Genomic DNA, 17,229 nt, shown 5'->3' on the forward strand with positions numbered 1-17,229 from the left:
GATATACACACGAGAAACACTACAGAAATACTAAATTGAGCGTTACGTGCGCCTTGTACTGTTGGGATTGAAACTACAAATAGTAGATATAGTATTGTCGTCCATTTGTATTGAAGACACTGAGTTTGTATGCATAACTCACTCGACGCCTAAGCCAAAAATCGCTAAAAATTCACCATGTTGCTATGCTTAACTTTAGGTCACTGCTGGCCTCTCAAATTCGCCACCTTGTCGAAAAGTAGCCATGAGTGGCAACATTGGAATTTATTGATCACTCTTCCATGCACTAGCTGATACGCCACTCGCACTATGCCTCCTGAAAGAAATTATAGCCCTTGTACTCATTTAAGTCCCCCCCACCCCTAAAAAAAGCTACGCCTGCAGCGCCACGGTGCACCTGCACTTATCGTGGGGAAGGCAGTCAGGCTGGCTGCTTTCCTCTCGAACCATAAGTAATTTTTCTCGCCTATTGGAAATACAGTGCCTACTAAAAGTCAAAACTTCGTCGTTGCGCTACCTGCATGATGCGCATGATGTCATAATCCCAGCAGAAATTTACTTGAAGGTTCAAGTTTTGGTCCTCAAAACAGTGGTACCAACGCATGTCTGTACCAAAGCCAACTCTCTGAAATAGTCCAGATGCGCTTGACGTAACAAAGGTGACTCTAGTGCTATTGGATGAAACATTTATTCAAGACATTCCTAACTCAATGTTCAAGACAATGACTGCTGCGGGCGAAGCTGACATTTCTTCTTAGGAACCGAGTGTATTACTCCCAATTTGGTCCGCACCAGTAACCGCATTGTTTATTGAATCTGTGCCGGTCTAAAACACCACACAGTTGTAAGAACACGAGGGGATTGTAGTGATATGCGCCAAAGGACAGCGTCTCGTGCACTTCGCTTGTCAACTTAACCACAAAAACAAAAGCGGGAAAATATTCGCTGCATGCTTATCTAGTGCTACGTCTTTATATATTTAGGACAACTTTTATCCCGAGTAACTTACTACAATAAGGTGCCTGAGCACAAAGAGTGCTGTAGAAGAACGGTGTAAGCAGCTCCGCGAACCATCGCCGCGCCAAATGGGTTCAAATTTTTTCGTCTTCCACAGTTTCCGCCTTTGCGGTCCAGGGGGCAGCAGCAGTCTGCAAGCAAACATGTCGACTGTCCATGGTGCACGGCTAGAGGATTTGATGGCTTCGTAGTGTTCTGCTGACCGCAGATGTAGCGCTTTTAATGTGTTTCTGTATAATTCTAAGCGGTCGCTACACTTTTAGACATTTAGTGCTTTATGCGAAGGTGCCAAATGTCGTGGTAGGAAGTTGACTGCAAGTACTCATCGCGTCGAAAAGCTCCAGAGGTAAGAACAACGTCTTCGCCGCATGCCGGCGGGTGACATCGGTTTAAAATGATCTTAGTGTTCTCTGGTATTTTAGCGTATCTGTTTGTTTTCCTAGACATCGCATAGCACTATCTGTTCATGGGTTGCTGACGTATTCTCGGCGTTTCTGTTGTGCAAACTGCGGAGCGATATACGATGGACTCGTCGCATCTCGCATCGCGTTTCAGTAAGGACTGTCAGCTTCGAGAGCGGATAGATGAATCAGTTTAATTGTTCGCTTCCTGTCTCCATGTGTATAGTGCTTGCTTGCGCGTATGGACGTTTCTAACAGACACTACCCCGTTGGTACGCAGAACTGCCGAATAGCTGGTTCATTTAATGTGACATCGCGTCCCGGTGTTTATATTTAGCCTCCACCGAGCGGGCCATCTCGAGATAATTGAGCCGCTCAGCCTGCTCTTCCGCTCGTGCGGGGTGGTGTCGTACAGCCCTGTGGTGGCCGTGGCGACTCGGTTGTAGCTGACTAATCTAAATTAAAGTTTTTCGTTGTTCGTACCGGGTAATCCGCGGAGAGTTGTGTTATCAGATGTAGGCATCACTCGTGGGCGTGCCCTTTGCTCTGCATTAGCGCGATTACCGGTACCGTCTTTTTGTTTTACATATTCGATAGCTGTCCAGTGTCTATTTCTTCGTGCTTGATCATGGGCTACTTTAAAAAAGCTGGAGGCCATTTCAGCTCTATTTTTTTAGCGATGTGCCCAAAATAACGTTAATGAGTTCAGCTCGGACTTTTGCTGTCAGTGCAACTTCTTAACCAAAGCCTCCAGGAGATCTGTTGTGTGTGTGTTGGTCCTCTCCTTCTTATACTTCTGGGATGTGTTCTCATGAGGACAGCTGCTGCATTGAAACGTCGGGAAGCCAGCGAATGGTCATCTTTCGAAATAGTACACTAATTTTACTGGTAAAACTTCAGCGTTTTTAAAAGAAAGAATGTCAACTCAGGTTTCGTATGATTTGCTTCCCGTAAAGTTCAAGAAAACTAAGCAATTGAAGTTAACCAACTGCGTTTTTGAATATGTGTAATGAAATAATCAAGGTGCTAAAATAAACCATAATTGCAACTCTATCAAGTAATGACAACGATAACTAAATTTCTCGCTGTGATTTCTCACGTATGAGATATATATATATATATATATATATATATATATATATATATATATATATATATATATATATATATATATATATATATATATATATATATGTTTAGCGTTATGGCCAGAATTAGAATTGCAAAGGCCTTTCCTGATAATTTCGCTCCCGCCAAAAGACGACTGCCAAAAATGTTCAGTTTGTTTTCGAAATCGGCACTGCTTCTCTTTTGTCTTTTTAAAGATGGCTTCAAGCTCTAATTCAAGCAATATATATTACATATTCTAATTGTCAAAAGTTCATTCTGGAGAGTATCGTCTTACTCTTAAAAATGTATGTGCAATTATTTTTGTATGCAGTAGTTTTTACACACTGGCCTACTGGCCTAGCCGGATGAAGGGGGGGGGGGGGTTCAATTTACATACAAACGCATGCACGAACGTGCATAAAGTATGGTTGGTACCCTACCCCTTGAAAAAAAGTTTGGCTACGCCACCGTTACGCTGTTAATCGTGGATTACACTGTTAATTCATGCTAATCCTGGGAATGTAACTGTCGTCCTGCACAAACTAGTCTATCAATTGTGTTAAGTGAAATATCAATTGAGGGACACACATAAATGTGCAGGTACAGTCTACCGTGATTGTCACAGGGAATGGCCGAACGCTTCGAAAAATTAATGCGCGCTTGAGAGCGTATATTAATTGCAGATAAGATGTAATAATAATTGCAGATAAGATGTATATGCAATTTCATTTTTTTGAAATAGCAATTCCCCACGAGCACGATACGTGCGCCTCGAAGTGCTAATAATGACTTTCGGCGACAAACGCGCCCGATGCGCTAAGTCGTCTACCTCCATCTTACACGAAACTGGGCGAAAAAGGCGAAGAAAATATTCGCTAAAAAAGAACAAAAAAAAAAGAAAGAGTTGATCATATTATGACAACGTGCTACTTTGCAGAATGACCGGTTTTAGTCGTCGGCTTTATCGGCTGTACATAGCTTCACATTTCATTATGATTTTTACCTTAAATATTTGCCAGGTGGATAGTGTTCATTCAAGGCCGCGGGATCGAATCTTGGCTGCGGCGGCTGCATTTTCGGTGGAGGCGAAAATGCTGTAAGCCCGTGTCCTCACATTTGGGCGCACGTTTAAGAAACCCCAGGTGGTCGAAATTTCCGGAGCCCTCCACTACGGCGTCTCTCATAATCATGTGGTGGTTTTCGGACGTTAAACCCCACATATTATTATATTGTTCATTCAAGCGCGCATGTGCTGTAAACAGGGTAACATGCGGGGGCATGTAAGGAAAACAGAGGCAATGTCGCTCCCGAAATTTTTGCGCAAAACTGCATGGCGACAGCACTTGCCTAATTGCACCGCCCCTCTGTTTCCTTTGTGTCCCCTTCGATTTGGGGGGAAAAGTTTTGCTCGCTCCGCCGAGATGGGACCGGCGAGGCTGTTGTTAGTGGTTCATGAGGAAAAGGAAGAAGGCACCTAATTTCTGTCTGCCTACAGGCGACCGGCGAGGCTGTGCAATGCGATTTGCAGCTGTTGCAAGACCAGCTCTCTCACTCTCCCTCGTTTTCTCTTTATTTTTTTTTTTTTATCCTTTCCTGGCGCAGATGAGCGGAAGCGCATGGCGCGCGTTTCTCGCAGCGGCGCTCTTGTCATTCCACAAGTGGCCCTTGCTCTTCACGGCAGGCGCGTTCAGACCTTGGGATGGGGAGTGCGACGCGTCGCATTTGGAAGCTTCGCCGAGCGGTCGGTCGCGAATGGCGGTGGATGTACCGCACCGCGAGTCCGCGGCGGTCGACTAGTACATTTGCTGCAACACAAGCATTCTGTATTCCTCAAAGCATAAACGTGCGCATGTTAAGGCAGGGGGGCGCCCCCGCCCCATGATAGGGAACCCTGCGCACGCTTATGCCTGAAACATTGATTGATGGATGATTGATATGTGGGGTTTAGCGCCTGAAATATGGATGTAGCACGAATATTTTATTTTCCTGGTAACTATTCCATTCGTTTAACAGTTTATCTTGCAAATGATATGTAATTTTCCAGCTTGCATTCTCATGCTGTCTGGTATAAGCTTGAACACAGAGGCCAGAAAGGGTTTGTTTACACACTAGTTTAGTTTGGCAGTACTGCTCGTATCTTCCAGTGAGAAACACATTTTTAATTACGTTTTCGTGGATGTATATGATAAATTAAGAGGGTGGTCTGAAGCACTACTTATGCTTTCTGTACATGTGTCTATGTGCACCTGCTTGTGTGATGCTCCTAAAAAAAAGCACACGGAGTGTACACACGTCACATGTCGATGTTTTTTTTTTTCTCGTGGCATGCAATATTTTTTTCTTGTATTGTTACTTTTTTGCATTACACGTAATTCTACAGCCAAATGCCTGTATGATGAATATTTAGAGCCTTCACAATTCTTCATTATATGGGCCACTTTCTTGTAAGGGTTGTACACCTAATAAAACTTGCAGTATTACCAGTGTGTAAGGAGTACTTCATTGTGCAAACATTCTGTGCCCCAAATGTCGGCAAGGTATTTCTACTTCTCAGCTTCTACTACTACTACTACTACTACTACTACTACTACTACTACTACTACTACTACTACTACTACTACTGCTGCTGCTACTACTACTACTAGCACTCAGCTGTCATATTACTTTTGTAGTAGTAGGTGTGACATCTCAAGCTATTGGTTGGTATCAAAGAGGGCATTCTCTGCTTCTTCTTTCTTTTTTGGAGCACTGTAGATCATGTGTAGGTTCATATTCTAATGAATATAAATTTGTATAAGGGTAAATCAGAGGAGTTGAATGACTTGTAAAAATGTGCTGCAACATAATTGACAGTTGGATTACACTTGGCTGTAAGGCATGTCTGAGTTACAGTGCAGTGGACTCACAACACAGAGCTATGCAGAAATAAACATATTCATTAAAACATTTAGTTTTAGTAATTAACAGCCTGGTAAAGCATGCAGTATGTTCTGAGAGCTTTAAAACATTAGCATGGAGATAGATTTTATGTATGCAGCTTAAAGTACAAGTTACTGAGAAGTTCAGGTTCTTGGAGTGTTTGTGTTTCTAAATACTTTCATATAGGACATCTGTAGTTGCTACCTTAGTACTGTGCGGTGCTATTTTCTGAAGGGTATTTTTCTTCTTTTGGTACTTTTATCCTCACCCCCTTTAGAACATGCTGGCATTGGACCCTTTCCGCTAGTAATGCCAGCTTGTTCCTTCCCCTTTGTCTCTGTACTTTTGATATGTTTTCATGTGTCAATTCTACTCTGTATTGTATTACTCTTTACTGACTACTATGTATAATTACTTAGGGTATTATTGAATAGAACATTTCACAGGGCTGATTTGGGAGTGTACCATTCAGAAAAAGGGGGCCTACTTGTAAATATTACTCAGAATAGGTTTGGCCAGTTGCTCCAGCGACTGTGATGAAATTCTAAACATGGTATTTCATGAAAAAAGTTGTTTTTCATTATTATTATTATCTTCAGATCGACTGTTGGCTGTGTTGTGGGATGTAATCCATACCTACAGGCTTGTAGCTGTTGTGAAGTTGTCTTCTGGATATGTTGGAGTAGTTAGTTCAGTAAGATGGTGTTTCATTTTTAGTGATTATTATTTGGGTTTGATTCCCATCTGTGACCGCATTGAAAAGGTGTAAAATACAAGAATCTTTATGCATTTAGGAGCACGCTCAAAAGCCGTAGGCATTGGAAGGTAATTTGAATTCATGCACTATAGGGCCTCTTGAAGCTTTACAGTGTTACACTTCAAGGGGTTAAAACCTGTGGACTTGTCAGTCATCTTGTGAATGGGCTAGTTAATAATTATTCAACTGTTTCTTGCTTATGCAGTGGCTACGACAGGGAAGTGGTGAGATGGCAGCCCATTTGTGTCTGGAGGAAGCAGAAGTCGTGCGGTTGGTGCTGGAGTTCTTGGCAAATAGAGAACTGAGTATAAGCCAGTTAGCATTGGAGCGAGAGTCGGGCGTGATTAATGACGCCCTGTCAGATGACTTACTGTTCTTGCGACAGCTCATTCTTGATGGCCAGTGGGATGACGCTCTTGACTTTGTTCAACCACTTGAGGACATGGAAGCTTTTGACAAAAAACGCTTTAGGTAAGTATAGCTTATTGTGTTGACACTAAAGCAAAAAAGTCAGTTAAGTTAGACTCGTGAGGTATTCTTACAAAATACTGTTTTCATCAGTTTCATCATCATAGATATATTCATAAAAAATAGAAAATGAAGGTCGAAGTTTCGATTTATAGTTTCATAAACGAATGTTGGCGCATGAAGGAATTTGCAGATTTCAGTTTTTCACCTGCCATAGCTACATTTGCTCAACGAAATTCCCTGAAACTCCGCCTGTCATCTCTGAGCCCCTTGGAAGACGGTGAAACTTCATTTTTACCAATTAAGAACTATGTGGACTCTAGTTGACACCTTAAAAATCTGTGACATCGCAGAGAGTTGGTGCAGGAATATTGAGATGCATCGCATCGCCTTCTGTTTTTTTTTTTTGTATGTGTGTGTGTTTTCCTGTTTACCAAGCGACTTCGCATGGCGAGAATTGTGCTTTTGGTGTTATGAAAGAGGAAGTTATTCATAAGCAAATACTAATTGTTTTTCCTTAATGTCCCTTTGAAGCTTTGTATGTACGGTCAACTCTCATGCAATGAAACCTTTAGAAACAAAAAAAAATACGGCCAGTTTAACTGCAGTTCAATATACTGAGAGATTAACAGGGCTATTACAAAACCAATCCCAATTGTTCTATTTATGTAGCCATTCCACATAACAGGTTTCCATTTATTCAAAGCCTACTTACTTCATTGGGAGAGAAATTGGTTTTGCTTTTAAAACAATTTCTGTAACATAGTAGCCATAGGAATTTCGTTAGCCTAGTTTCTTGCTGTTGTGTTAAGAGGATCATGGAGCCTACACTTGTAGCTGATATATCTGCAGGTTGCCATTAAGTGAGTGCCAGGATGTGAGGTGACCTGGCACTCTTGTGGCAGCGTAATGGATTTCTGGGATAGTTAAGGGGGAGATGCGATTTGGAAAAAAAAATTTCATTTAATCAGTAGCGTAAGGCAATATAATTTTGGCTGCTTATATTAGTTTTTATGCTTATTTTGAATATGTAATCAGTATTATAGTAAGTTGCATAGTTTTTGTTTTGTACCATGACAATTTGTGAAATATTATTCTTTTTGAACAGACTTTTTTGCCCATTTAACTTTTTATAATTATGAGTAATTAGTGGTTCATATTTCTACGCATAAACTGTAGAATACGAACAACTATTGAAAAAGAGTGTAGAAAACATGTAATAACACAAGAAAAAAATTTTAATTTGAGAATTGTCAAGTGCTCAGCCCTTACTAATTGCTTGCTTTAAGTCCGTAATAATTTTACAAGTGGTATCTTACTTTAAAGATGATAACTGCACTCTTTATATGTTAGAGGATATGGGGTAATACGCTCATCTCAATATGACCATCAGAAGTACCAAATACATGATGTCCAAAATAAAAAGATGCCCAAAATTGCATCTTGAGAAAAATGCATTCTAAAAGTAGTGTTTGTCATCATCTTATAATTTATGAAGCATTGTTTAAGCCTTTGTAGTTTCAAACCACTTTCCCGTCTTCTGTTCATTCTAATCTGAAAGTAAAAGACTCAAAGCGCAAGTGAGAGAAGTCTGTCCTTTACAGATGGCACATAATACATGCATGAATCAACCGCGAAATAAGTTTTCCAGCTGTGCCCAACTACATACCGCTCAAGATGTATTGCAGTTTGGGCATGGGCTGACAACAAACAGCAATGCATTACTAAAAGCCTATTTGGAGCATTAAGGGGGAAAAAAAGATGCCTTATTTGTATTTCTATATGCTTGGAACTAATTCTTGAGTGTGAATCACAGTATTTTTGCCATAAAGGACTGGCACCCTGAGTGGCACATAATGTGCTTCACTCTAGAACTTCCTGCATTTTGCATCTGCAGTTATTAAATTTATTGCACAGTTGGTGATTTCAGGTACTATTATAAGAACAAGCAAATTTTGAATACCTCTCGTTTGTATTTAATTTGTTATTCAAGATTATTGAATACTTGGACATTTTCTTATATGAGTGTAACATTTGCTCAGCTTTACCCTATTCTTTCACATATTTTATGTATTGTCGAATTTTTTTCATTGGTCATACTTCTTTTCCAGTGCCACTGAGTGAAGCCTATTAGCAAGATACAACATACGTGCTTGCAATATAAATTATAAGGACCTAGAACAGGAACATTACTTAAACTAAGATGTAGTTGGCATGCTTGTGTAAAAATAAGGAATTTTGTACTTGCACAAACTATAAGTTTGCATATGTAATGTTTAACTGCACTCATGGTTCTATAATTCACATCAAGGGTTGATTTGACGCATGCGCACCAAGCACACTTTTTCTGCTCTCCAGATTCTCAGTACTAAAGCACAAGTTCTTGGAGCTGCTGTGCATCAGGTCGGAAGCAGGGTTGGTGCAAAGTGCTGAGCTTGGCGTGGAGGAAATGGTGGCTTGCCTCGGAGCCCTTGAGCAGTGCAGCCCCTCTCGTGAAGACTACAACCAGCTTTGCCTATTGCTCACCTTTCCTCGGCTCTGTGATCACCTGGACTACAAACACTGGAATCCCAGTAACGCACGGATAAATTGCTTTCGAGAGGTACTATACACATCTTTCTTTAAAAGGACTATGTTAAAGGGGTACCGAAACCAAATTTTGCGGCTGAGACAGTCTCTGGGATCAATACTCGTGAACATGGGATTATCCTCTACCAAATCTGAACAGTGAATACAGCTTGGAAGATATTTTATGTGAGTTTTGAAGTTCGCAAGCCCATTTCAGTGCTATATGCCACACCTCTTGACATTGACATCATGTAAAGTGACCTGAAGACGACCGTAAAAATGTGCAACACCATCAATGCACCTGAGCTGAGAGATGCCCAACTAAAGCATGATGCCATAGTTGCCATTGCGCTTTTGCCATGCTCACACCTGTAGGCTACTATTCCGTGGTTCCTCGTGAGATGGTGCCTGCAGTGAACATGTGGAAGCTCCAAAAAGGTCCTCACCACTAGGTGACGATGACGATAGCAATAACGCCCTGCAGCACATATGGCATGCAAAAGATTGCAAACAGACAATGCAGGTACTAAAGAATTTTGTCTGTATTCCGGTCCTTTCACATGCTAGATGCTGTTAGTTACACATGGCGGACTGTCGTTCTCGAAGCTCTCCCTAATCGAAGCTAAGACTGGTTGGTGATAAGCATACTACTTATAATTATCTGTTGGGCACTGTAGCAAGTGATGTGCTACAATATGACCGAAAGGATTCTAGTAACATCTTGCTATAAAAAAACTCAAAAACTTTTGTGCCAATACCCCTTTAACCTTAGAAGGCTGGTAAAGCAAGAGTGCTGTAATAAATGTATAGTGGACCCAGGGCTCATTCCAAATATCATTTATGCTCTGGAAATGGAGAAGTGCTTGGGAGGATATCTGCCATGGTAATTTTTCGGATTACTTTTATTCATACTAAAAGTGTTATTTGAGATTAAGATGCATCTACCTTGCTGTCGGGAGATGAGCTTCCCTTTGTTCTGGCTAGCATCTTTGAGGAATAGGCTTTCCTTGCCTTCTTACATTCTGGACCCGGGATACTGCATTTAGAGTTACCATGTGCCCAGTTTTAGACTGGCCCAGCTGGTTTTTTTAGATATGGGGCTGTTTACTGGTTCGCACCTTGGGCCAGCTATCATCGGTCAGTTTTCCGTTATAATACTGCACTCATTTATTTTCTCGGACGTTTTCAACAACTATGATGATAAATGATATTGTCAGTCACATAAAATCTTAGGATATTAGTCAACCCTCTTTTGAAATCCCTTTAAGTGTACTAATTATCGGAATAGAGCATATCATTGCATGTCTATGTACGTATGGATATCTGATATTTTTGGGGCTTGTGCACCTATACATTTTAACGTTAGTTTATGTCTGCAATATCACTGGCTTAGTGATACGATAGAAAGAAGCACACTATTTAAAGGACAAAGTATGTGCAGTCCCTTTTCAGTGCAGCAAATTTAGAGCACTAACCAAAACCTCAGTTACTTTAGTACAAGCATTATTCCAATCACTGGTACTTTTATGCAAACAATCAGACTAGTTGGTTAGCTCAGTGTTGTGTTTTTGTGTACTTGTACATTTAAGTTATTTCACTCGAGGCCAGGCTACAATAAATTGCACTGCATGCCAAAAACATAAAATCGCATCTATTATATGTTAACTTGATCTCTTGTAACCCTTCCTCCCCTTCTCCAAAGGTTTGTGTTTTTTTTTTTTTTTTTCAAAAAAAAAAGGGGGGGCAATCTATAACAGCATCGTGATTATGCCATGAGTGCCACCATTTGTTTTTTGATCTATTCATGTGTGGCCCATGATTTTCAAGCATTAAGTGGTCCTACATTTAGAGAAAAGGGTCTATGAATATTCCTGTGAAAATTCAGCTGCTTTTGCACCATGTAATAGTCTTACACTTTACAGATATACTATCCTAACCTACTGATCTATGCACCACACTTATTTATTTGCATTTTTTAAACCAGGCAAAGCACAATTTAAGTTATTCTTTTAATTTTTTTATAAAATGACTGTCTGAATCAGTACTGTGTACTATTTCTAACCATTAGTAATGAAAATGTGGCAAGTGTGTGGAGAAACTCTTCTTGAATTTGGCCGAGCAAATGGTTACCTAATAGAGCATCTTCATCATTTTTGAACACAGACATTGTATCAGTGTTCAAGTTAAAGCTTCCTTGTGACAAATTTTCATTGCATATTTGCTGAACATTTTAATATAATTGCCCATTCTCTTTAAATACTAGGCAGCCTCCAAGGTGGTGCTCAAAGAGTTGAATATATTGTTAAAATTGCCCCTGTCCTAGAACTGAGCAGTGCTACGAGTGCTTGTAATTGCCGACCTATTTTATTGACGCTCACCTGCTGCAAAGTATTTGTTACTTTAACACATAATATCTGTTGCAACCTGTTCGGTGAAAACAACAGGGCTTCATAGAAGGACTGTCGTCACGTGCACAGTTTATAGAATGATGATAATGTTTACTGATCAAGCCTAAGTATAAATGTACAGTTGATGAGTTCAAGTTTACTAATATAAGAACTATGTTTCTTCCTTGGTCAAAGCTGTTCTGTTAGGTGTAGCATCCTGCTGGATATACTTAGCCTCTCAAAATGCTGTGGCTTCTGTAATGCAGGAATGGAAGTTGCAATGTCAAATAGCTTGACCTAAAATGACAATCATAGAATGGCCTCATGCAGAAGCACATCCTGATGGCTGCACTGCTCTTGCTTTAAACAGCAACTCTAATTTCAAAAAACTAATTTGAGTGCAAACACACACGCACATGCACGCACGTACATGCACACATGCACGCACACACACACATACACACACACCCACTGATTTATTCATAGCACGAAGTTTTGAATACTATATACATGGGGTACATGTGCGCATTAACAGCATAGAAGGCCAACAGCATACGCTGTCCAGACATGCAGTTTATCCTCTCGCAGCCTAGAACCAATAAACTGGGATTCAATTGAAAAGAAAGATGGTGAAGGGGGGATTACACAGTGATATTTATATTTTTTTATAGAAAAGGTCTCTAACTAGCTGTGCAGTTTTTCTTGCGCTTCTGCCTAGAATCTTTGTCTCAGAGAATCGTGCGTCACAACCACACAAAACGACATGCGCAGCCAAGTGCGCATACTTGTCATCTGGTTTTGTTAATTTTTGGGCGTGTTCCCTTAACCAGTCATTAATACATCTTTCGGTTTGGCTGATGTTCACCTTGTCGCAGGGTAAGGGTATCGAGTACATGACCCCCCCCCCCCCTCGGAACATTTTACAAAGGGCCTCCCATGCTTCTTCTTGCAGCCGCGCTTTTTGTTATCGCAAATACGTTGGCACAGTTTCCCGATCTTCTCAGGTGCTGAAAACACCTTCGGTACACCGCGCCTGCTCGCAATTTTCGCGAAATTGTGCTAGAGCTTATGGATATATGGCACAACTTGTAGTCTAATCTTTGAGGGCTGGGTAGCAGTCATCGCTTCCCATGTTCCACGTTTAAACTTCTGCAAAAGTGATCCAGCAATGGCCGTAATGACCAATCGAGGGAAGCTAGCAGCGTCTAATTGGCTCACCTTAATATGGAAACTACTTTTCATGCTGTGTGGGCACAACCTCCTCAGCACCGAGTCCAAAAGAGGCTATACCCCTCTTGACAATCTTTGAGTGGGCAGAATCGTATGGCAACAGCTCCTCCTTAACACGAGGATGATAAAACCAGCAAGAATGCTGATCGTTTCACGTGAGACTCAAGTCTAAAATTTGCAGACAAGCTTTTTGCGGTAATTCAACACTGAAGGAAAGCGCTTGTCCTAGTTTTTTAAAAATGCTTAAAATAGATTCAGGGGATGTAAGGTCTCACTGCTCACATAAAGAATTTTAAAAAATTGTCCACCACTGTGTGTTCGCAATCAAATTAGTGTTTTCAATGTTCTACCAACTAGACCACCGTGTGTTTGTGCTCAAATGAGTTTTTTCTATGTAGTTTTTTAACTAGACCACTGTGTGTTTGTACCCAAATTAGTTTTTTCAATGTTCTACCAATTAGCCCAACATTAAGTTCTTTTACATTTTATAATTTCAAAGTTTTTCTATTCCCAAACATTAGCTGGTACAGTAATAGACTAGGTAATGCTTGAAGGTATCAAAAACATTGGTATTCTCAACAGCAGTGCTTTGGGAACGAAGACTTTAAAGTTAATGTAAGGGACTGCTTGTGAATCCAGAAAGACATCTTGATACTAGCCAAATAATTTGTTATCTCCACAGTATAATTCAGTCACTAGTGCCTAAGAATGCATAAAAATAAGGTCATTTATGGGCATTGAAAGATGGAATGAAATGCTACTTGTGCACTTTTAGAACAGAACAGTATATATGGTTACAAACTGCCTGCTAATGTCTTGCACGTCTTGTGTTGATCGCAATGCGAACTAACAGACTATGGTGCCTTGGAAAGTACTGAGGATGTTATTGTAACATAAATGTGAACAAAGAAAAGTGGATGAAAAGATGACTTGCCACTGGCAGTGATAGAACCTGCGGCCCTGATGCCCTACCCACTGAGCTATGCCGGTGGTCATATGTCCATCCACTTTATAGGGTTTACAGCCAAACCACTTGTAATAACCCCGGTTTCAACAGTATATTGGTTATAACAATGGGAAGTTGCTGCAATCACTGTCAGATTTCATGTTTTTCTTAGTGGAATAACCTACTTACAGCAATGCCTGCATGCTGCCTCAACGGTTATAAAAATGAATTCTGGCTGTAGGGTGTCTGTGCCAAAAGGTAATGAAATGCAAAATTTTTGAAAAAATTAAAGAAAACGAGAAATTCAAGCTGCTGAAACCCCAGTACAAAACCCCAACGTCCCCTAGGACCCTTCAGATTCGTGGTGTGCTTTACCGCGTAGCGTTATGACATGATGGCAAACCTAACTTCTGAAATCTGCTACGGTGCGGGAGCGGTGTTGGTTTCTGTTAATACATTTTCGGACGTGTAATTTGAGTAAGAAGTTAAGGCTTGCTAGAGTTTCACATCCGAAAATTCAGATGTTATCATGCATTCTTTTCATTCGTGATTCTATGTGGCGGGGCTGTGAAAGTGTCTAAATTTTCAAGCACGTCCAATAAATAGGCGGCTTTGTCATCCTTATCCCTGATGTCTCTTGGCATATCACATCTGGTGTTATGGCTTTTTCACGATAGCCTGCCATGCATCTATATTGCAATTTTGGGGGCGACCCATTTATATCAATTATTGGTGATAACAATGAAATTATCGTGGCACATAAGTATTGTTATAAGTGGGTTTGACTGTATATGTGCATTTAAACGTGGGAGTGTCAATCAGTGCCACGAGTAGCCATGATGTTCACTGTAGAACACTTTTTTGTTTGCATGGTGGCGTTATATAGCACACCCAGTCAAAAAAGTTCAAGTGGTCCAATTGGAAAAAATACCAATTAAGAACAATTCATTTTCTAGCAATTGATATTTTACCATCAATTGAAAATGTACTGACTACATCCAATTGGTTATAAGTGAACATCCAAATGGTTATAAATAACCATTTAGACAGAACTGGTGGCTAATTGGCTGACCAGTTAATTTAAGCTAGGGTCCAATTAGTCATCCAACTGAAGCTAACCGGTGCCCAAATGACTAACAAGTTAAAGTGAACTAGTGTACAACTGATAGTCCAGTTAATTGTAAATGGTCACCGAGTTGGAACTAGCTGGTGCCCAAATGGTTGGCCAGTTGAAATGAACTGGTGTCCAACTAGATTGCCATTAAAAGCTTTGTGGTGTTCAGTTGCTTAACCAAATAGATATATGGGCTTATCCAATTAAAGATAACCAGTTCTCAATTGGTTAGCCAGCTAAAATAGACTGGTTTCCAACTAGTTGACTGGCTGAATGAAAATGGTCATCCGTATAAACTTAACTGGTATTTAACCCAAAGAGCCTTTATTACACAACAATAGTTTGGCAAAAATGACTCGTACATAGCGAGCTTCGTAATACAGCTCTCAATTTTCGCTACCAAGGATATTTTTAGTGAAACTACTGCCCATTTTGCTGCAGGTTCTGGGAACGAGGTCGCTGATATATTCTTGTTGTTCAGAGCTTTTTCCTTTGTGCCGCAATACATCAGCAATCATGCAGGCAGGCTGCGGAAAGGAAAATATGACAAGATGGAGAGAGAAATGAGCTGTAGTAAACTGGTTAACACACCAGTGTAAAATGCTGTAACTGCATACTCTGGTATTTTCCAGCACAAGTAGTTTTAGATATTTCACACTTGAGCGTTCGCCCTTTGAGTTCATACATGCCAACATGGACAGTACAGTCCAGAGTGCATTATTGGAGTGTTCTAGACAAGTGTGGAGATCTCTGCATGAAAGACAGAAGTATTAATGATGTAACAAAGGCTTCCCGTGTACAGTAGGTCCCATCCGTCATGTTTGCGGCACCCATGCACCATGTCTACTGCAGTCAAGCGCCAACACTAGTTAGGATGACGAATGAAATGTGCAAAAAGTGATAATAATATAACGGCTGCAGTTGTTTAAAAGTAAAATACTTGCCTTCATTGTAAATAAATAGGGCCGAGTCCACAGACTATGTCAACATGAATACTGCAAAGACTTTGAATATAAAACATGCCGGTAAAGCTGCTGACCATTGACCGCTGTGGCTGGCAGTTGCATGTGTTTACAAAGAAGCGCGGTCCGATCAAGATGACCATGCTGATGGTACTTGCAGCAGTGCATGCACTAATAAAAATACAAACTATAGACTATTGTTTCCGTCAAAAAAGAATGCGAAATTTCGTAACGAGATAATTTTTTTATTTTAAAGTTTATTTTTACCTTACTTTATTGCTTAAAATGCAATATTTCTCGAAGGGTTGTTAGTACTGAACCAACGCTTGTTAAGCCGCTTTCTCATTATGTTCTTGTATGAATAAAGTGCAGCGGCTGCTAGCGTCAGAAAGATGTAAAGTGGCAAGAAAGGTATGTAGCAGATATAACATTATAGTAGGTGTTTATGATGATTTTCAAAAAGATGTTACAAATTTTCAGCCACCTCACTCATTGCCAACTTCACTGAACTTGCCCATGGCGCTCCCCCCCCACACACACACATATGTATGTGTGTGCGTGTGTGTATATATATATATATACACATATATTTATTTATTTATTGTAGTGATGAAAGATGAAAAGTGACTACGGAGCTCCTTTGGCTTTCACGCTCGGCCAGCCCGAAGCAGAGTAAGATGAATAAGAACAGCCGGCCTACCATGCGAGTGCTGTGTCTTATTTCTTCTTGACAATGGCGCAGTCGTTGAAAGGCTTTGGTGAACCTCAGCTGCCAGCTTTAGGTCCTGCGTCTTTCCGAGGAACACGGTTACGCTTCTTCGCTGATAGAACCCACAAGGTTACCGTCGCGGCCAGTGTCGATTCCACCACCAGCGGACAGCGTCCAGGCCTCCATTGTGGTTCCAAGAAACCTGTCCAGTGACGTGATACTTCACGCTAACCTTGCGCACGGGCTCCTCTCGCATAGGGACGGTGTGCATGCCTCCTCCAGACCTGGCAACCTGTCGGCACTTCCAGCACCGTCCGCCGATGGCGTTCAGGCTTCCTCAAAGGCTGAGCATCGCTTTATTAACGCCATAGTAGGAGGTCACAACACATCACACAGGGTTCGTTTGCCTGGGAACGTCGTTGGCGCTACCAATTTCCATTGCCACTGGATGTCCAAGGGATGCTGTCTACGCGTCCTTGGTTTTTCATTTTACCACCATGAGAACTAGAGTTCCTGTATCCTCAACAGATGCTGGCCCTGTGTCTTCAATCGAACTGCCCAACAGAGCCGCAGAGCTGCAGCACACCATCGCACAACTCTGTGTCATGACTGACGCCTTGCTAACGTCCAGTTCCAAGCTG

At 41.0% G+C, this 17,229-nt stretch overlaps 1 protein-coding gene across 1 annotated transcript in view; it reads left to right on the forward strand.

Annotated features, from left to right (window-relative positions):
• The first annotated feature begins 1,138 nt into the window (after positions 1-1,138).
• LOC119161377 (WD repeat-containing protein 47) overlaps positions 1,139-17,229 on the forward strand; it is a 170,738-nt gene continuing 154,647 nt past the window's right edge. Inside the window, exons 1-3 of the mRNA XM_075879415.1 lie at positions 1,139-1,363; positions 6,410-6,675; positions 9,031-9,274. Coding sequence (XP_075735530.1) covers positions 6,434-6,675; positions 9,031-9,274 — 486 coding nt within the window. The 5' untranslated portion in view covers positions 1,139-1,363; positions 6,410-6,433. The remainder of the gene's footprint in view (positions 1,364-6,409; positions 6,676-9,030; positions 9,275-17,229) is intronic.

Source organism: Rhipicephalus microplus, chromosome X (genome assembly GCF_043290135.1).
Source record: "Rhipicephalus microplus isolate Deutch F79 chromosome X, USDA_Rmic, whole genome shotgun sequence".
Lineage (NCBI taxonomy): Eukaryota > Metazoa > Arthropoda > Arachnida > Ixodida > Ixodidae > Rhipicephalus > Rhipicephalus microplus.